Source organism: Physeter macrocephalus, chromosome 19, assembly GCF_002837175.3.
Source record: "Physeter macrocephalus isolate SW-GA chromosome 19, ASM283717v5, whole genome shotgun sequence".
Lineage (NCBI taxonomy): Eukaryota > Metazoa > Chordata > Mammalia > Artiodactyla > Physeteridae > Physeter > Physeter macrocephalus.
In genome coordinates this window covers 1,818,469-1,838,693 of record NC_041232.1, presented here as the reverse complement: position 1 = coordinate 1,838,693, position 20,225 = coordinate 1,818,469, and the positions used below count along the sequence as shown (strand labels likewise).

The 20,225-nt window shown below is 58.6% G+C and overlaps 2 protein-coding genes across 6 annotated transcripts in view; one reads left to right on the top strand and one right to left on the bottom strand.

Moving 5' to 3' along the window:
• Window positions 1-2,429, top strand: part of LOC102993229 (coiled-coil domain-containing protein 74B) — a 5,213-nt gene extending 2,784 nt beyond the window's left edge. Inside the window, exons 4-8 of the mRNA XM_007130642.2 lie at window positions 724-886; window positions 1,709-1,895; window positions 1,969-2,048; window positions 2,123-2,194; window positions 2,291-2,429. Coding sequence (XP_007130704.1) covers window positions 724-886; window positions 1,709-1,895; window positions 1,969-2,048; window positions 2,123-2,194; window positions 2,291-2,429 — 641 coding nt within the window. The remainder of the gene's footprint in view (window positions 1-723; window positions 887-1,708; window positions 1,896-1,968; window positions 2,049-2,122; window positions 2,195-2,290) is intronic.
• Window positions 1-20,225, bottom strand: part of MED15 (mediator complex subunit 15) — a 40,954-nt gene that overhangs the window by 760 nt on the left and 19,969 nt on the right. For 3 of the 5 annotated variants that reach the window (XM_028479975.2, XM_055080289.1, XM_055080290.1), the window contains 12 exons: window positions 15,047-15,264; window positions 13,832-14,173; window positions 12,812-12,940; window positions 7,601-7,737; window positions 7,396-7,523; window positions 7,160-7,294; window positions 7,018-7,081; window positions 6,121-6,187; window positions 5,517-5,677; window positions 5,268-5,434; window positions 4,763-4,861; window positions 3,281-4,258 (listed from right to left, as the gene is read on the bottom strand). In XM_028479975.2, the coding sequence (XP_028335776.1) occupies window positions 4,122-4,258; window positions 4,763-4,861; window positions 5,268-5,434; window positions 5,517-5,677; window positions 6,121-6,187; window positions 7,018-7,081; window positions 7,160-7,294; window positions 7,396-7,523; window positions 7,601-7,737; window positions 12,812-12,940; window positions 13,832-14,173; window positions 15,047-15,264 (1,784 nt within the window). In that variant the 3' untranslated portion in view covers window positions 3,281-4,121. Of the gene's footprint in view, window positions 1-3,280; window positions 4,259-4,762; window positions 4,862-5,267; window positions 5,435-5,516; window positions 5,678-6,120; window positions 6,188-7,017; window positions 7,082-7,159; window positions 7,295-7,395; window positions 7,524-7,600; window positions 7,738-12,811; window positions 12,941-13,831; window positions 14,174-15,046; window positions 15,265-20,225 lie in introns of those variants that run through there. The other 2 variants (XM_055080287.1, XM_055080288.1) reach the window with 2 other exon arrangements.

Here is a 20,225-nt window from a genome sequence, read left to right as displayed (position 1 = left end):
GGGAGGATCCCACATGCCGCAGAGCAGCTGGGCCCGTGAGCCGTGGCCGCTGAGCCTGCGCGTCCGGAGCCTGTGCTCCGCAACGGGGGAGGCCACAACAGTGAGAGGCCCGCGTACCGCAAAAAAAAAAAAAAAAAAAAAAAAAGCAGGACAGGCTTGGCTGCCAAGGCAAGATGGTCAGTGTGGGTCATGAGTCAGGCAGAGCATGTGACAAAGGAGCCCCGAGTGGTCTTCACTGCTGCTCACTGTGTCCCTCAGAGCAGACAGGACACGGGTGGGCTGGCCCTCCTACAGAGGCTGGATTTGTGGCATTTTTGTTGAGTGAGGGGCCTCGTCCTGGGAGAGCAGACCTGCACAGGCTGGGCCCAGACCTTTCCTTCCGCTTCATTTTGCCCGAAATGGGGTTCAGAGTCAGGGAACAGCTGCTGGCTACCCCACCCCGGCCTTTACTGAGGCCCATGAGGAGACTGCCCCACGGGGTGTGTGGGGCTCTCCCCACTTTGGCTGCTCGGGGAGCCACCTCCACCACTGTGTCCGCTTCAGAACATTCAGGCACCCACAGGCTTCACCCTACTCCCGCATCTGTGCCTCCCAGCGGCCCTCGGACAGAGGCCATTACCATCTCCCCTTTACAAAGAGGAAACTGACGCAGGGGCGGGGCCCCTTGGGTGCATACAGACGACCGATGCCCAGTGACTGGCCCTGTCTGGGTCTGACCTACAGCCAACTCGCAAGGCAAGGCTAGGCCCCAGCCCACCTCCTCTAAGAAGCAAGACTCAAAAGCTGACGTTCCCCAGAAGTCAGACCTGGAGGAGGATCCCTTGGTTGCTGCCCTGCTTCACAGCAGCAGGGTGGACAAAGCCCTCGGGGCACAGGGGCTGGCCAAGTAAGGCTCCGTGAGCCCCATGGGACAGGGTTGCATTCAGCAGGTTCACACCCTGGAACCAGCCAATTGCTTTGCCCTTCCAAACGGGCAGGTCTTCAGAGGGAAGCAAGCTCGTGAAAGCCAGGCTTGCCCATCTGGTGGACCCTGCCTTCTCCCCTCCCCTGGGGGTCCTGCACAGTCCCTGCACTGACCTGAGCCCGCAAGAGGGGCCAGCAGCAGCCCCTAAAACATTCTCTCAAAGCACAGAAACAAAGTAACTTGGCCTCCACATTAGCTTGCTTTTCGCCAAGAGAACCCTGAGTCAGGTTTGGGCTCCACCCTAGGAGCTGTGCTGGCCTCTGGAAGGCACAGGGCCAGCAGACCAGAGCAGGACCAGTCCCCGGTGACACCCGAGTTCCTGGGACTTCCTGGGAAGCAGCAGTGAGCCTGGACTTTGCGTCCAAAGAGGGGACCCTGATGTCCCCTGGGAAGTGCCACCAGTAGGCCAGGCTCCTGCTTCTCTGCAGTCTTTAGGCTCCCCCCTCCACCAGCACCCTGGGTTTGTGGTCAGGACCGAGGGCAGCCAGGCAGCTGAAACCACATCTGACTCTTCAGTGTACCTTGAGGGGGGAGGAAGTGACGGGCCCGGGTCATGGCCGGCCCCAGAGACCCACCCCCGCCACCTGGTGCCTGGAGCACCCTGGTAGGCAGAAGGGAGCCAGGCCCCCAGGAGGCCATAGAGATGACCCTCTTCCTCACGCTGGAGCAGGTGCTGCCCCGAGAGGGGGTGCGAGAGATCACCTCCAGCAGGCCACCTCCGGTCTGCTCTAATGGCTGTTTCAGAGACAAAGTGGAGAGCTCTAATCCAGCAGCCACCTCAGCAGGCGGCAGCCTGCACAAGGGCAAGCAGGTGCCAGGGGTGCCCCCATTGATGAGGCTGCCCCCGCACCTGTGCAAGCCCATCACACTCCAGCAGTGCGAAGTGGTCATCCGCCAGCTGTGGAATGCCAACCTCCTGCAGGCCCAAGAGGTGAGGTGAGGCTGCAGGGCGCCCCGGGGCCGCCACAGCCCCACCCAACGTGCCTCTTCTCCCTGCCTTCCAGCTGCAGCACCTCAAGTCCCTCCTAGAAGGGAGCCAGAGACCCAGGGCTGCCCCCGAGGAGACCGGGCCCAGTTCTCCCAAGTGCCCCACGCGGCCCACTGGGTCACAACGGGGCCTGCTTGTCTGGCGCTCACGGCTGACTCGTCCCTCCCCAGGGACCAGGAGGCTCTGCACCCGGGGGCCACGCAGCTCCCCAAGGTTGCCACCAAGGGCGTCTCTAAGAAATGGTGAGTCTTACTGGCACGGGAGGTAGGCAGCCTCTGAGCTCAGGGGCCACAGGGCCGGGAAGGGTGTCTGCAATGACCCCTCCGCCCGCCCCCCAGCCTGATCCTGAGCCGGGCGCCTGTGGCGGAGTGCGCCATCCTGCCCGCACTGAAGCAGAGCCTCAAGAGCAACTTCGCCGAGCGGCAGAGACGGCTGCAGGTGGTGCAGAGCCGGTGGCTGCACTACTCGGTGCTCTGAGTGCCAGGCCCACGACCGCTCACCCTCTAGGTAGCACTTCCAAAGAATCCTAGTACGTTTATGCCAGCCTAACTTCCAGACCAGCCAAACCCACGGCAGATAAAGTACGTGGTCTCAGGGCTGAGGAACTGTTTATTTCTTTGCTCGGTATTTCTGCACTTACACACAGGTGTGCATTATGAAATAAGCATGAGCCTACCTGTCGGAAGACTGGAAATAAAGCTCGTTTCTCCCTGTTGTGAGTCTTGTTCCTCACTGGCCATCAGGCACCGCTGCCCTGAGCGCCCCTAGCTCTGCTCCCTGCCATGGGCGGGGCCTGCTGGGCAGTCACCCTGCTTGCTAGGGCCTTGCAGCTGCCCTGGAAGAAAACAAGCTCCGGGACAGCCTGCACACACTTCCTGGAGTGCAGGGGGCTGCCTTCCCGGCATGTGGGCAAGACCCTGTCCTGTGTCCACTGACGAACACAGCTAGTGAGTGGCCCCACCCAGCCTGCCTTCCTCCATGGACGGCTAGAGCCACGGCCATGGGAGAAGGTCCTCTCCTGTACACTGGGCCCCACCCTGCAATGGCCTCACACCACCTCCTCAATCGCCAGAACAGCAGCTTCAGTGCAGACCCTTGCCTGGCAGGACAGTCCTCCTGGCCCAACCGGCCATGTCCTCAGTGCCGATCTCTGCCGCTTCTGCTTTGGGGAGCAGGGAACCTGGGGGTGAACCAGGACAGGCACATCTGGGCATCGGTGGCCATCCCCGAGGTGGGGGACCTGGATCAGCCCTGACAATGCCCCTCACTGGACGGAGGGCCCCTGACTTGCAGAGAGGGGGGACACAGTGACAAATTCATGACAAACACAGGAATAATAAATTTATTATAAGAACCACAGAAGACACGGTAATGCACATACAAAAGGGGGGAACCTCTCATCGCCAGAGGGCCGGCTGGCGCCCCGTCAGGAGCCCTCAACTGTCTGGAGGGTTCTTAAGACGCTGGGTCCCGAGGACAACATCCTAACCCGAGTGGGCCTAAGTGCCTAACCTGGGCATGGCGCCAGGAACAAGATCCACCCAGACACCCCTGCTCCCTGGGTGCCTCCACAGTGCTGAGCAGACTCCCAGGGCTAGAATGAGAAGGATCATGAGGTATGAGACCCAGCCGGTGGCCGGGGACCCACAGCCACAAACAGACCTTCCCTCGAGCTGCAGTCAGCGCCCCCGGATCCTGGAGCTTCCCTGTGGTGTGCCCCACATGCCAACGGTGGCACGATCTCAACCCAAAACCGTGATCAGGGAATTCTGCATGTTTTAAGGGTTTCCTATGTCCTGCACGTTCCCCTATTGAAACGGTAGAAAAGTTTTCTGGCGCACACACAAGAGGCTCACACAGGACCCTGAGTTCCAGAGGAAGGACACGGGCCCTGAAGAGGCTGCGGGGATAGTAGCCTGAAGAGCACAGGGCCGGGGGCGTGCCTGGCTCCTGGATGAAGCAGCCAGCCACCTGTCCCAGTCCTGTCCAAGTGTGGGAAATGTTTGGCGGGTCCCCAAGGCAGAAGATAAAAGCAGGAAAGCTAACCTAAGCCCAAGCTCTCTAAGGAAGCCAGCAACTAGAAATGTCCGACACGGGGCCCCGACGAGGCTGCTGGCTGCCCCACGGTCCCTGGAGGGCAGGCAGCCGGAGAAGCAGTGATGGTGGTGGCTAGGCGGCCGAGAGGCAGGCCTGGTGGATGCTCTGGGCCCAGGTGTTGAGCAGAGCTGTGACCGAGTGCTTGTCAGGGAGCTGCAGCAGCCGCGAGGTCATGCACCGGTGCACCGACTGCAGGAAGGGGTTGGCGTCTGCAGCAGAGCGGCGGGCCATGAGCGCTGTGCTCTCTGCCAGGACCCTGGCCCACCTCACCCAGCCCAGGGACCGGGGGTGCCAGCTCCTGCGTGCCAGTGGAGAGCTGGAACAAAATGGTCTGGAGCCTCAGGGATGGCCTTGGGGCCCTTGTCCTGGTCCTCTACATGCCAGCTCTGAGCCTCGGGGGGACTGTCTCCCATCACCGAGGCTCTCTCTGGGCCTGTCACCCAGATGGGTCCCCATGAGCCCAAGCTCCCATGTGTGCCCCCAGGTCAGCCTTGAAGAGGCCCACAGGAGCCACTGGCCCTGCTCACCCCTCATCCCCGGAACACGGCTGCCCCGGAGCTGCAGGGACACCATGGGGTCAGAGACACTTCTCTTTCCATGTGACTGAGGGGCAACCTGCTCCTGCCCACCAAGGAGGAAGGGGAAGAGGGGGGCCTCAGCAGGGCAGGGGCACGTGGAGGAAAGCCTGGTGGCCCGTCCTCTCAGTCACCCACCGTACTGCCACTGCCGGTCGATCCACAGCGGGCTCTGGGCAGGGTAGTCGGCAGGCACGCTGAGCTCCAGCGGTGGCACGCTGGGGAGGTCCTTGTCATCTGCAACACACAAGGCCACACCTGTGACCCGGCTTGCCCCTCCTCATAGCCCTGCTCCCCAACAGCACCCTCCAGGCCCCAGAGGTTCTGGTGAGGCTGCTGCAGAGCCGAGGCCCCTGACTCCCGGGCTTCCCCGTCTCCCCAGGGCCTCAGGTGAGCAGAGATGCAGGTGAACAGGAGGGAGGGGGGCTTCCCTGCACATGGGGGAGAGGTGAGAGTGTGCAGGCTCAGGGCCCAGACCCCAGTGCGAGTCCTGGGCCAGGAGCGTGTGGGGACCAAGGAGGACAGCAGGCAGGCTCCGGAGAGGGCCCGGGGCTGGGGGATGAGCAGGTGGTCCTGGGCAGTGGCAGAGCCTGGAGCTGCCAGTCAGGGTTCGTTCTTGATCCACCCCACCCCCGGCACTCACCCAGCTTGCATATCAGGTGGACGGTGCCGTTGTTACTGCAGTGAGAAGGGTCCAAGTTCACCAGGAACTTGGGGTCTAGCCGGGCCACCTCCCCCTGGAGCACATTGGGGATGCTCTGCCGTTCGTCCTCTTCAAACCTACGCTTCCGGGTGCACACCACCGGGGCCCTGGGGGAGGCAGCCGTGTTGACCACCCTGGCCAGGCCATGGCCCAGGACCCACCGCCCACCAAGCCCTGGGCGGTACGCACGTGATGGGGGGGCCGTGTATGGCCGTCATGGCAGGCACGAACGTGCGGTACAGGGAATGGTTGAAGACAGGTGAGCGGATATTGGCCAGGACGGCGTCCAGGAGTGGCTGGCACAGGTACTGCTGCTTGGTTGGCGGCACCGGGGGCGGTGGGGGCGTGGGCTGGGACAGGACAGCAGGGTCAGCAGCCCACTCTTGGGGAGGCTTTCCAGACCCCAGGTCCTCATCCTCACTCACAGCCAGACCTCCTGGCTCCCCCACCACCTCCACCCCTGCAGACAAGGATGGCTGATCCTGGACACACTCTACTCCCCCTGGGCCTGGTCTTAGGCATGAGAACCCTCACACCTGTGGGGGAAGGAAGCACCCATGGACCCGCACCCAGAGGCTGTTTTCTCCCATGTTCTCACCCCACCCACACTGCAGACCTGACCTGGAAGAGGACTCCTGGGCAGGGTCCCCAGACTGAGCGGCATGGTCCCCTGCCCACCTCTGACTGCAGGCTCCTTCTAGCTCATGGTTCTGAGTCACTGTGGGGTGAGCCCTGACCTCCCAGAGATGCCTGCGACCCTACCAACACCACGAGGCCACGGCACCCCACGCACCACTGCCATGTCATTCTTGAGTTTCTCCAAGGCGATCTCACACTTCTGCAGCGTTTTCAGAGGGCACCTATAGGGGAGAAGATGTGGCTGACCCTCCACGTGGGAGGACAGGGGAGCCGGCAGCTCTCACGTTCTCATCCCAACCACTGACCATCTGGCCTCCTCTGGATGGAGTGAGACCTGAGGCCTGGGCCACCAGAACCCTCCCCAGGAACCCCAGCCAGCCCACCCACGGTTCCCAGACCCAGAGTCTAAGGCAAGATGGCCCCGCACCCAGGAGCTGCTGGTCCTGGCTAGCAGAACAAGGCACGCATGTGATGGCTCAAGGGGAAGGAGAGAGGCCAGGCCCCTGCCCCCCATCCTGATGACCCCAGTGAGGCCCTGGAGGGCCGTCCACCACCAACAGGCCCACTCCTCAGTGCCCAGCATTCTGCCCAGATGAGCAAACAGGGAGGACGTTCCGGAAGGGGAGCCTGGCCTGAGCCAAGGCCTGGGGAGAGGGCAGGAATCCCAAGGCCAGTCCACGCACAGGAGGTGGCGCTGGCTGAGCTCTGGTGCTCAGCAGCCCCACGGCCGGCGGGCAAGGGAAAGGACATGAGTGCGTGTCCTCTGCCTTCCAAGTGCTTTTGGACGGCGTCCCAGTTCCCTCCCACAGCCAGCGCGTGCGAGCTCAGCTGCCCCTTTTGCAGATGGGGTAACTAAGAAACAGTCACTTGCCCAAGGCCACCAGCAAATCAGGGGCAGGGCTGCAGGTCAGACTGAAGCCCGTCAAGGCCAGCAGCCCAGTGAGGCAGGGCTGTGAGGGCCACAGGGGAGGCCAGCCAAGCAGCCGGGGACCCTCTGTGAGGTGTGGGCGCAGCACCATCCTCCCCCCATGGGCCTGGGGGCAAAGCTCACCGCTTAGAGGGGTCTGTCAGGATGTCCAGAAGGCTCTTCATCTTACTCAGGTCCTTTTTTCTGTCTGGGGCAGAAGGAGTCACTCAGACAAGGGCCTGGGCGTCTGCAGGCCCTGCCCCCGGCCCGCCTGCCCGGCCCCCACCTTCGTTCTTGTCGATCTTGTTGATCATACGGCGCAGGGGCTCGATGTACTTGGACAGCTGCTTCAGCTTGTCCAGGTACTGCTGCTCCTCGGCCTGGCTCGAGCCAGCGGGGCTCATGACGGAGCTGGGGTTCACTGCGGGACACGGCCCAGTGAGCACAGCCCCAGCCCACAAAGGGCCGTCAGCCCCTCACTTCGCAGGGCCCTGGACTGTGCCCGCCTCGGGTCCGACTTACCAGGCGTGTTCAAAGGTCCTGGGGAGGGGACGCTGAAGTTCTGTGGGGTGCGTGCTGTCACCGGACTCTGGGAGGGCTGCGGCGAAGGGCTGGGCAGGAAGCTGCTGGGGGACGGGGCAGGGCCGGAGCTGTGCAGAGCGAAAGGGAGCGCAGCCATGAGCCTGGGCCTGCAAGCCAAGTGGGGAGGGGCACGGGCCGGGCCTACCTGACGTTGGAGTTGGGCTGTGAGCTGGGCGGGCCGGGCTGCGGGGACGGCTGTGGGGGAGGGGGCATCGACTGCGGGGTCTGCACCTGCTGGCCCGGCGACGGTGACGATAGCATGGTGAGGCTGCTCTGGCTGACCTGGAGGGGGAGGGACTCAGCCTGCTCACCCGCCCCCCACCCCGCCCCCCACCACTCCCCACTCACGAGCCCCTTGTCTCTTGCAGCCTCGCCACATACCCTGGTCTTCCTCTGATGCCCCGCCTCTCAAATACAAACACGGACACACGCCCCCACCCATGGGTGCCCACGCAAGCACACAGCGACCAAGACACTGGCAGAGGGCCAGGCTGAGTGGCCCTCTGCTCCTGGCAGGGGCTTCTGGGCTGCGATGGGACACCCCCAGGCTCCTGCCTCCTGAGTGTGGGAGCCTGTGGGCACGGGAGGCCAGTGAGGGCTGCGCTGTTACAGGCAGGACCATCCTGCAAACCTCCACAAGACCCCTCAGGCCACAGGCAGCCCCAGCTCTGACAGCACCAAGGTCAAGCCCAGCTGCAGGGCAGTGGGGATGCCGCCATCTTGTTCTGTGTCCCACCTGTGCCTGCCCGACGGGAGCAAAGCCTCCCCTTGTCACCCCTGCCAGCACACCTGGCCTGGGGTTCTGCGGTCTGGCAGCCGAGCAGCTGCTGTGGGACCAGCAGGCCCCACTGGGAGAGGGGAGAGGGGAGCGGCTTGGCATCATGCTCCCTTCTCTGCAAGGCAGGCTCACCCCACTCCCTGCAGTCCTCGTCAGGGCGGACACAGCGGGGTCCCCACCCCACTGTCATCACTAGGACAATGCCATATTCGTCCAAGAACACGGAGGGAGGAAATCACACACCCAGGACTAAGATCGACGGTGTGTGGAAATAACTACTTTCCACCCGAGAGGCACGAGATGCCAGTTCTGGCAGCGCAGACGGCTCGGGGAGACAGCTGCCTGCCAGCCCTGCGCCCAGCGGCCCCGGAATGAGCCCTGCAGAGCAGCCTTGCCCAGAGCCTGCAGACAGTGCACAAAGGCCCGGCCGCTCACCACACAGGGACCACCCCAAAGGTCCTGCCAGCTTCACTCAGAGCTTCCACCACACCCCAGCAACCTCCTGTGCACTGAGCATCACCCCCGGAGCCTGCTTCCTGGATCCCAGCTCACACCCCATCCTCCAGTCCCACCTGCCCAAGTCTGCAGACTGACTCTAGCTTGCCCCCCTCACTCTGCACACCGAGGCTGGACATGGCACTGGAGCAGGGCCTGCGTGTGTTCACAATGTGAAGATGAAACTAAATGAAAACCACCCAGCCAGGTTCCGAAAGGAGGCAGGGTGATCCATGGGAAACAATACATCTACCCCAGGAGGATGAGCTGATCTGTGAGGCTAGGGCGGTGCTGACGTCCACGCAGTCTGCCGGGGCAGGGCTCCAAGGCAGGAGAAAGGTCTGCGGGGAGACCCCTGGCATCACAGGCGTGTCCCACACTCACCAACGGGTCGCATGCAGCAGGCACTGCAAGCCAGGGGTGACCCAGACAGTAGCAGATGACAACATGACCCCAGCAATGGCTGTGGGTGTGAGGCAGCCCTCATGCAGAGCTGGGAGTGGACAGTCCTGCAGCCACACCAACAAAAGAACTTCCAGGGTGTGGGCCAGGAAGCCGTTCTCCTGTTGTCTGTCAAAACTCGAGCGCTGCCTGAAGAGCCCACCACCCACCCCACCAGATGCTAAGTGGGATGTCAGTGGGTGGAGCACGCACTGTGCTGGGCTCCCCTGCCCGCACCCAGGGTGAGGCTGAGAGCACCCAAAGGCCACAGCTGGCCGGCGCCACCCTGCACTTGGGGGTGCCCAGCTGTGAGCCCCGTGGCAGCTCAACAGTGCTCCTTCCAGAGCAAGAGAGGCCCAGAAGCAATCAGGTGGTGTGAAAGAGGCGCTATTTCTTCCCGGAAGAAACAAAGTCATCAGGGATGAAAAGCTTGACTCTGATCTCTGCGGACTGGTTTTCTGGTTACAGAGCTCCCGAGGTGGAAAGCTGACCACAGATCCTAACGAGACACACCGGACGTCTACAGTATTGGACAAACCAGGCCACAACTCCTCCTCCCAACACACATCCGCCCAGGGAGGCCCCGAGCGCCCCCACTGGCTGCGGCCATGGTGGAGGGCCCAGTGGGAGGGGAGGGGGGGGCAGGGTGTGCTCACCCCATTCCACACACTGTTCCACACACACACATCAGGGAAGGGGGTCTGTAACGTGAGAATGACAGCTAAGCTTCCGAATGCTGGAAGAATAGGAAGCAGGAAGACCAAAGCACAGGGGCTGCTGGGAAATGGAGACGCATCCTGTCCTGGTTTTCACCTGCCATCATGGGGTGTGGCTCTCCAGCTGAGTCCTAGTCCAGCCCCCCGCTGGACAGGGATGTGACGGGGACATCTCTCTCATCTACACGAGTTAATGTCAGAGCCAGGCATACAGAACAGGGTTTACTGATTTTCCTGAAACACCCAAATCCCAAGCTCCAGCCCGGGCTGTGAGCCCCGCCACCCATCAGGCCCCAGCACCACCAAGCACACAATAAGGCCCCCCTCCTCTGCTCTGAGAGGGTAGACTTGAGAGACCAGGCCTGGGGGCCGCCACCTGGGCCCCCATCCCAGCACCTCTTTCACACACCGCGACACTGGACCCCGCGTTCTGAGGTCAAATGCGTGGGCCCCGCACGGCAGTTCTAGTCTGTGTGTCGACCTCCTGGGAGGTGACCAGCTGGTACGATCGAGAGTCTCAAAGTGCCCCCGTGAGTCACTCTGGGAAATGTTAGCAAACAGTCCAGGACCTGCCATGCACCACTGCTAACAGCAAAAAACCAGAAGTAACCTCAGGATCCAAGAACAAGACAATAATTAAGGACAGCAGGATAAGTTCATAAGAGGAACAGCACACAGCCACGGAAGGCAACATTAACCAAGGGACTCTAATTACAGGACAACCGTTTACTTCTACTGTTACGTGAAAAAGAAAGAAGCCACACACAAAATCCTAGAGAACCGGAAAGAAAAGAAGCCAAGCAGGCTCTCCTGCTTGAAATGCTTCCCTTGCTTATACTACCCTCAACCTCTCACCTTCTACAGCCACCACCTGTTTTCTAGTTTTGGGGTCAGAATATCTGTAGCCTTGTCTTGCTCACTGTTGCCACCGAGGTTGCAAAAAAAGGCTGTGAATCCAGAGATTCTCCCTCAGGGGTCTCCTTGCACCCTGGGGACCCCACTGCTGCTAGAACCACACAGTAAGGCAGCCAACCGGCCCCCAGGGACCTGCACGAGCACCCCACACATACCTGCGCCAGACCTGGGAACCCACAGTGCGGCCTCGCAGGCAGCGTGAGGCCTCGCTTCCACTCTGTCCAAGGCTGGCCTCTCACTCAGGAGGGGATGGACACCCCTCCCATAAACCCTGAAGGTGCATCCTCAGAAAACCAAACCCGCTTGCAGGTATGAGTGGTGGTGCCTCCTCCCCACCCAGCTACCCGAGTCCCCCACCTGGGGAGAAGAGCCCACGCCTGCCTCAGCCCTGCCGGCTGTCAGCCCTCCGTGCTCCACGAGGGGACAGAAGGTTACAAATCAAGGTTACCCTCGAGGTGATCAAGCCCACGGCCAAGCCCCACGCGGGCTGGACTGGGACCTCCAGCAGAAGCAAAGGCATGTGACTACCAGGAAGGGAAGCACAGCCCAGGGGTCGACATGGGGGAATGGAGTGCATCCCCCGTGGCCACTGCAGGAGAGTGATGGGCGCCCAGGAAGCTGCAGGGAGTCCATCTACCCAAGCGAGAAGCCTATGAACCAGCAGGTGGGGCCTGGACCATTGGAAGACGGCAACTCTTCGGCTGCTCGCTTCCCAAACACCAAGAACTGGGGTGAAAAGGGAAGTTCTGCTTCAGGACGGAAGCTGCCAGGTCAGAGGGCCAAGCCTCCCACTCTCCTACCAGACCTGAGAGGCAGCAATGGCAGCGGCTTCCGCCGGCTGGGCGGTCACTCCACGCCGCTGCCGCCATCCCAACTCTGACCACACTCCGCACAGGACACCGAGAGCAGAGAGCCCCAGGAGGCCTGGGGATGAGGCTGGGACACACAGGGTGGTGGCAGAGGAGGACGCCAACATTGTCATACAAGGCCTCCAGCCCTGCCCCAGCTACAGACATGATGTCCGTGGTGTGTTGCACATAAGACCACACGTGTGCAAGCTGGTGTGTGGTGCAGTGACCAGAGTTACCGCCAAACACCACAGGTCCCCCCAACGGTGTGTTTCCCACGGACTCCAGCCACGTGGCGGGGACCAGGAAGGACCATTTCTGAGCCTCCCGCCAATGCTAAGGGAACACATGGCATCCCAGCGGTGCTTACCACACGGCCCGGTGCCCCAGACAGGGAGCTCAATGGACTCGGGGAGTGAGCAGGGCAGGAGCCGGCAGGGACGCTCGACATGGCAGCCCAGCGCCACACAGCACCGGGGTGGCCGGGTGGCCCCTGGGGTCTCACCACGTCAAGCAGCACATCAGCTCTGTCTAAAGCCAACGCTCTTCTGAGCCAGCCTATCAGTGTTGCCACTGCTGGGTGGAGACAGGAGGAACCAAGGCCGGGGACTGGACATAGGTGAAGAGGGCGTCTATGGAGAAGTCATGAGGCCCAGGCTCCCACCCCAGACACCAAGGAGGCTGTGGCCTCTACTAGGAAAGGCCGGGAGGTCTCCTCCATCCATCGACATCCGATTTGCAGAGGGTGGGCATGGTGGACCTGGGCCACGTGTGTCACACAGGGGTGAGCCCTGCCAGTCAGCAGGGCAAGGGGCCACGGCACATGTCTGTGCTGACCACCAGAGCCAGATGCCACTGTCCTCGTGCTCTTCCCAGTTTCTAGAGAGCTACTATCCCCCCAGCCCCATGCTCAGGGCTGAGGCAAGAAGAGACCATGATGCTCTCACCAATGCCCTCTTGGAGGAGAAGGGAAGAGGGAAGGTGGGGGCATCACGGGAGGTGGGAACAGCCTGTGCCCTATGAAGCCAGGGGCCCAGACACGGCCGAGCAGGGCTTCCACCCAAGGTCCCCAGGGACAGGTCCTGATCCAACCAGGACCCTCACCATAGCGCAGGGGACATGCACTGGCCGGCGCCTCCAGAGCCTCAGCTCTGGGCCCTCACCTGGACTCCGGGACCCACTATCTGGGAGGCCTGAGCCGTCGGCACTGCTGTCTGCGGTGGCACCTGGGGCTGCACCTGCGGCACCTGGGGCTGCACCTGCGGCTGCTGCACCACCATCGGAGCCCGGACCTGAGGAGGAAGGGAGCAGCAATCTGGAGCCACCAGGGCAGAGGGCAGAGCACCTCCACGTCCATCTGCGGGAGCCGGAGTTTCTAAGCTCTCCTCGAGAAGGGGGATGGGCTTGCCACCACTTCCCTGGCTGATGTCCCGCTACTGGCTGTCCCTTATCCCACGGTTCATCAAAAGTGTCCATGCCAGCCTGGCTCTGAGTCAGCACAGCTGAGCCCTGTCTCTCCTGGCGAGATGCCTGCCCCGATGGGACACCACCACACAGCCGTCACCACCAGCTACCGCGGCAAGCAGAGCACGCTCATGGTCTACGAGAACCCCACTCTGAGCCCTGACTCCTCAAAGGAAACCAGGGCCAGCTGGCTCCCAGGTGACAGGTGTGACCCTCCTCAAGACCCTCCCCAGACCTCCAGCCTGCACTTGTGGGGCTTACTATTCAGCCACTACTCGATTCAGGTGTGACCCGTGTCCCCACTTCACCCAATGAACAGCAAATAGAAAAGGCCACAAAAATGAAGGAAGTGAATTGAAAAAACATGGTCAGCAGACCACCGTGGACGCCCAGGGGACGTGGTACACACCCCCCAGCAGTGAGAAGATGGGTGTTGCCGTCCACCTAATCATCCACAATCTTACAATGCCCGTGGCTACCATGCTGCTCAGAAGACAAGGTGCCACCCAGGAGCAGGGACGTCGCACAGTGGATGCAGCAGCTGGTGGAATGCATGCACCCTTGCTGATCTGGATGTGCGGGCCAGCAGGGGCCAGGGCCACCCGAGTCCCGGTGCTGGAAGAAGAGGACCTGCCATCTACAGCCAGGGCACCCCAGAGACCGCCGACAGCACAGGAGACGCCAGAAGAGCCCCGGCTATGCGAGCCCTGGGTACTCACAAGTTTCAGCTGTGGCTGGGCGTACAGCATCTGTCCGGGAAGGGCCGGAGCCTGTGACACCAAAGGCTGCGTCTGTGACTGAGGCGGGAGCTGCGATGGCTGGTTCTGGGCCACCGGCGGCTGGGGCTGTGGTGGTGGCTGGTGGTGCTGCGGGTGATGCAGCTGCTGCAGCTGCTGGGGCAGGGCCTGTGATGGGGGAGGCTGTGGCTGCTGCATTGGGGGCTGCTGTATTGGTGGCTGGGCCTGCAAAGCCTGCTGCTGCTGCTGCTGCTGCTGTTGCTGTTGCTGCAGCTGCAGCTGTGCCATCCGTTGTAGTTGCTGTTGCTGCTGCTGCTGCTGCATCTGGGGTGGAACAAGCAACACCCATCACCTCTCTGGCCTTGGAATCCTGCGCTGGGAAGTCTGCCCAGGCTGCTCTCCCAGGAGGCAGAGGGACACCGAGGGCACCAAGCGTGCACCTGTGCCCTGGCCACCAGACACTGGCCCACCTCTAGGCCTGAGAGGACAAAGGAAGGGTCCAGGGAAGGGTCCGGAGGGCTTGGTAAGGGGTCACATATAGGCGCAGCCCCAGAGAAGCCGGGCAAGGTTCAGCTGACTGCAGGTCTCCAAAGCCTCTCCAGGGATGCTTCTTTGGTCCCTAGAGTGGTCACAGGACGAGGCTCAGGATGAGGAGGAAAAGCGGGGCTGAAGAGTCACTGTCAGCCCTGGGAGAGGGGCCTCCAAGATCCAGGAGGGGCCTCGGGAAAAGGAGGCATAAGCCAAGGCCTGGAGCAGGTGGGAAAGAGCAGGGGGCCCTTCAGGGCTTCCCTCCCTCAACACACAACAGGCCTGACAAAAGACGCTTAACCCGTCAGGGCGCTGACTGCAGAGCATGTGCGTGAGAGAAGGTTTTCTTGTAAGCAGGGCTCCTAATGTGACATGGCCACCCCTGCGGGACACTAGGCAGGGCTCGATTAGTGCCGCATCCAGACACCGGAACACTCAGGGACAGGTCAGGAGGCCTGTGTGTGCTCAGAGGATGCACACCCATGGGGCGGTCCAGGCCGTGCTACGAGTGGAAGGTAGCCTCACTCTGGCCTGGGCAGACTCTCACATGAGCTGCCTGCACCAGGAGCCACCTGATCCATCCCCCGGCACACAGTAGGCCCACTCCTTCCTGTCCCAGGCTCAGGGGCCCTGGAGAAGGCCAGGGTGCAGAACGATGGCACCTAGTACCTGCTGCTGGTTCTGATGATGCAACTTGATCAGATGCTGCTGCTGCTGCTGCTGCTGCTGGAGCTGCTGCTGCTGCACCACGGCCTGAAACTGCTGCTGCATGGCGCTCTGCTGCACCTGGAACTGCTGCTGCTGCTGCTGCTGCAGCGCCGCCTGCTGCTGTGCCTGGAACTGCTGCTGCTGCTGCTGCAGCGCCACCTGCTGGAGCTGCAGCTGGGCTGGGGACAGATGGGTCGGGGAACTTGCACTGGGTGCAGCGGGGAAGGTGCCGCCCCCGCCAGTGCGGGGGGGACAGGGGTGACGATGACAGGACGGAACTTACTATAGAGTGAATCACGGTAGTGATGAACAGGAAACAACAGGCCAGCCAAGAGGCCTGGGACCCAGCAACTAGTGATCTGCTTCCCGTCTCGATGGAACCATCTGCTCTGGACACTTCGTATCAACAGAATCTCACAACTGGGATCTTTTGTGACTGGCTCCTTCCCCTCAGCATCGCGTTTACAAGGTTCACCCACACTGTGGCACGGATCAGTATTCCCTTTCTTTTTGTTGCCAAATAATACTCCACTATATGGATTTCCCACATTTTGAGTTGTCCATCAGCTGATGGACATCTGGGTTGTTTCCACTTTTTGGTAGTTATAAATAATGCTGATACAAACAATCATTCAGGGACTTCCCTGGTGGTCCAGTGGTTAAGACTCCATGCTTCCACTGCAGGGGGCATGGGTTCGATCCGGGCTCGGGGAAATAAGATGCCACAGGCCGCGCAGCGCAGCCAAAAAATTAAAGACAAATAAATAAAAATAAACAATCATTCACAAAATTTTCAGTGATCTGGTCTCTTCGGGTGATGAAAATGTTTTAAAATTGATGCCGTGAGTGCACCGACCACCCCTGCACAGTACACTTCCAGTGGGTGAATATGGGTACATGAACTATATTTCAATAAAGATGAAAAGGAGGAACACAGAGACACTTTGTACACTTTGCCCAGTTTTCCCCAATAGTAGCACTTTGTATAACGCCCTAACACAATCAGAATGTGTGCCCATTTGCCTGAGTGTGTAGTTTAAATTCTATACAATTTTCTCACCTGGCAAGATTCAGCCACCATGGAGGTCAAGACCTGGCACAGTTCCAACACCACAGGAGCCCTTGTGGTGCCACGCCTCAGCAGCTACTAAGGTGACCTCCATTTCTAATGACTGCCATTTTTAAACCACACAGAAGGACTGGCTCTCTCCTTCAGCACAATTTCTGAAGAGTGTCAGGGTGGGGAGTACATCCATGCAGGACCTGTTGTGAGCACATTTCCCATCCACAGGCTTAGATGAAGCTGCTAACTATATCCTTCAGCTCCTCTCTAAATTCATTATTTTTGTCTGGTTAACCATCAGTAACTGGGAGGGGAAATTGCCCAACACAACTTTTATTTTCAAGTCTTTTTGCATCTCCTATTTCAGGTGTGTTTCCTGTAAGGATTAAAGAGCTGTACCTCTCCTTACGTTTCCATTCAGTCTCAGCAGGAAAGCCTACCCCTTCACATTTACTGTGATTACTTACAGTTTTCAACTTATTTGTATCTGTCTTTCCCCTTCTAAGTTTCTCTTCCTCTTTTCTTTTTTGAGCTTTACTGAGGTATAATGGACATTTTTTTCCTCCTCTTCTGAATTCTATTTTGTTGGAGGATTGGGTTGATTTTTGTTTGTTTGGATTTTTGTTTGTTGTTTCTGTCTCATTCCATTTTTTCCTACGGATTTGGAAATTACAAACTATTTCTACTGTTTTAGCAACGATTTTTACAATTTTATCATGCATATTTAATTTAACAAAGTATAAAGTTTATCCACATTTAAACCTCTTTCCCAAATATGAGGACCTTAGAATCCTCTCTAAATATATTTTAAAGTAGGTTTTACATGCACACGATAGACCTGATATCCTTGAAATTCGCCCTTCCTGACTCCATTTGGTTTGGTCCCTGTTTATCTTCTTATGCCCACACAGCAGACTTATATTAAAAGGCAGGATAGAAGAAAGGCCAGGAGTACAGCCTTGGACCCAGATACCTGGACTCAAATCCCAACTCTGTCACTGCTCTGTGCCTCAGTTTCCTCAGCTATACTACATACCCTTACATTGGACTCAGATAATCTATTAGACCCAAAACAGCGCTCGGAACGTGTAGAGGGTAGCTCTAAGGATTATTTTACAGAGGTAATTTTTGTTTACACCAAGGATTCCCAGCCTTGCGTCTCCTGACACTTTGGGCCAGACAACGCCGTGCTGTGGGGGCTGCCCTGTACACGGAAGATGCTCAGCAGCATCTCTGGCCTCTGCCCACCGGAGGCCAGCAGCAGCATCCCCCCCGCTACCCAGCTGTGACAGCCAAACTGTCTCCACATATTGCCAAACACCCACCAGGGTGCAAAATTGCTGAGAATCACTAGCTTAGATTTGTGCATGTTTATGCCGTTATATGGAAAATGTTTCTTCTCCCATTTACACCTGGCATCTTGGGAAGGATGGTCTGAGAGGTAAGAGGAAATGGTGAGGGGAAAAAAAATGTATGCCCTTAAAAACCTTTTAGTGAAGGTCTCCTTGGCTTTGTTGGCAGCTCTGTGCTCAGGGCTCTAACAACCTCTAACTGTCTTCTTGACTCCATCACCGAGTCTGCTGAGTCTGCTTCTCGCTCCTTGACAGAAACGGCTGTTTCTGAGATAGTCTTCTGGCCTTTGGTGTCCTGCTGTTTCACAACAGGTTGGGGCATGGATGCCTTATTTAACCTGTGTGGTCCACTGGGCTTTCATTGGCCATCGTCTCCTCACACCCTCTGTGCTTCCATCTGCACTTAGATGCCCGTCAGACTTCGTGATTTCATCCTCCACGTTTCTCACCCTCCTGTTCCTGAGGCCTCTCCTCTAGGCTACATTCTAGGTAACGTCTTCAAATGTAGCTTCTAGTTCACAAACTCTTTCTTCAGCTGTATCTAATCTATTTATTCATCCACACTTTCCTCTTTCAATGACTTTACTTTTCGTCTCTACAAGTTCTACTTGGTTACTTTTCAAATCTGTTTGGTCACTCCTGATCCAGTATCACAGTGCTTGTTCATTTGGAAGTCCAACCTTTATTTTTTTAAGTACCCCAAGGCCATATCTAACAATGGCTATGTCCCAAGGCATCTTCACATCTGCTGATTGTTTCTGCTCCTCCTTGAGGTGTGTCTGCTTCCTTCCACGCCTGCTGATTCTGTGTGCTCAATGACTGACCCTGATCTGCAATTCTCACAGGCCTAAACTGGGAGCACTCTCCTCCAATCCGCCCTGGGCTCTGGCGCAGCTGGGGGATGCCAAGGGCCCTGGCACAAATCCTGGATGGAGGGATCCCAGGATTGCTTTCCCCCACCTTGCAGTGTGCCAAGGCGTAGCAGGGCAAAGAGCTGCCCCTACCTTCTGCCAGCCCAACAATCCAAAACACAGTCTACACAGGAGAGAGGGCTCCTCAGCAACATCCAGAAATACGGCTTATTTTTAAAGTAGGTTCTACATGCACATGATATAAAATTCATCAAGGAAACAAAAAAGTATAGAGTTTAAAAGTATCCTGTACCTCAGCCCCAGCCTTATCCACAGTCAGCAGTGTGTGTTTCCTGTGACTAACCCAGGTCACCTGGAGACACACAGCAGGCTCTGGGCTGCCCTTTGAGAGTCCTCTGACCCAGGACCTACACTCTGGGGGCGTGGAACTAAGGTCCGAAGCAGCCTTCATCACACAGTGGCGTTTGGAGGTGTCAGAAAAGGGTAGCAACTACCCATCAGCACTACACTTATTTCAGGTAGACCAGGCCACCAGAGGTCACAGGCAGGGAGGGTGGAGAGAGAGAGAGAGAGAGAGAGAGAGAGAGAGAGAGAGAGAGAGAGACAGAGAGAGAGAGAGAGAGAGAGACAGAGAGAGAGGGAGAGAGACAGAGAGAGAGAGAGAGAGAGAGACAGGTGCGCTGACAAGAGGGGACCTGGGAGCTCGAGATGAAGAACCAACCACTGAGCCAAGCGTCAGGCGGCAAGATGTCAGTAAGGAAGAGAAATGAAGCTCTGGGAGGAAGGGGGTGTCTGGGGGCAGAAGGTGCCAGTGCAGGAGCAGGTGGGAATGAGGATGCATGTGCCTCTGAGAAGGGCAAGGTGACCCAGACACAGGGAACCCAACAAAGAACAGGGTGCTCGAGGCCGCAGCTGCCCTCGTCACAGGGTTCCTGAGAGGGACGCGAGACAGAATACATGGGAACACCACAACATGTACACAAGCATTCACAGTAGCTTTAGTTTAACAGCCCAAACTGAAACAACCCATATGTCCTTCAAGGGTGAGTGGATAAGTGAACTGTGCGTGGCCCAGCCAGTCCAGGGAATATTACTCAGCAGCGAACAGGAAGGAATTACCAACACCACCTGGAGGCTCCCAAGGGCGTTAGGCCGAGTGAAAAAAAGCCAGTCTCAACAAGTCAAATATTGCATGATTCTATTTATGTAACATTTGCAAAATGACACAATTACCAAGGCAGAGAACAGATCAGCAGCTGCCAGGCTTTGGGTTGGAGGGAGGGTGTGATTATTAGGAGGCACCAGGACAGCCTGTTGGTGGTGACGGTTCCACGTGCTGACTCCATTCCACACCTGATAAGACCTCACAGAACCACATGCACGTGCATGCGCAAGAGTGCATGCAAAGACTGGTCACATGTGAATAAAGACTGCCTGAGTTGACAACACTGTCACGGTTTTGGTGATGTACTAGGATGTTTTCGTTGGGGAAGCTGGGGAAAGGGCACATGGGAACTCTGTGCTATTCTGCAACTTCCTGTGACTCTTCAACTATTTCAAAAATAAAAAGTTACATAAGGGGAAAAAAGTACTGAAGCACTTAGCAGTACTATATAAAAGTCTACAAGCATAAATGTCCATCAAGAGGGTCCTGGGGGACTTCCCTGGTGACGCAGTGGTTAGGAATCCGCCTGCCAATGCAGGGGACATGGGTTTGAGCCCCAGCCTGGGAAGATCCCACATGCCGCGGAGCAACTAGGCCCATGTGCCACAACTACTGAGCCTGCGCTCTAGAACCCGCAAGCCACAACCACTGAGCCTGCGTGCCACAACTACTGAAGCCCACGCGCCTA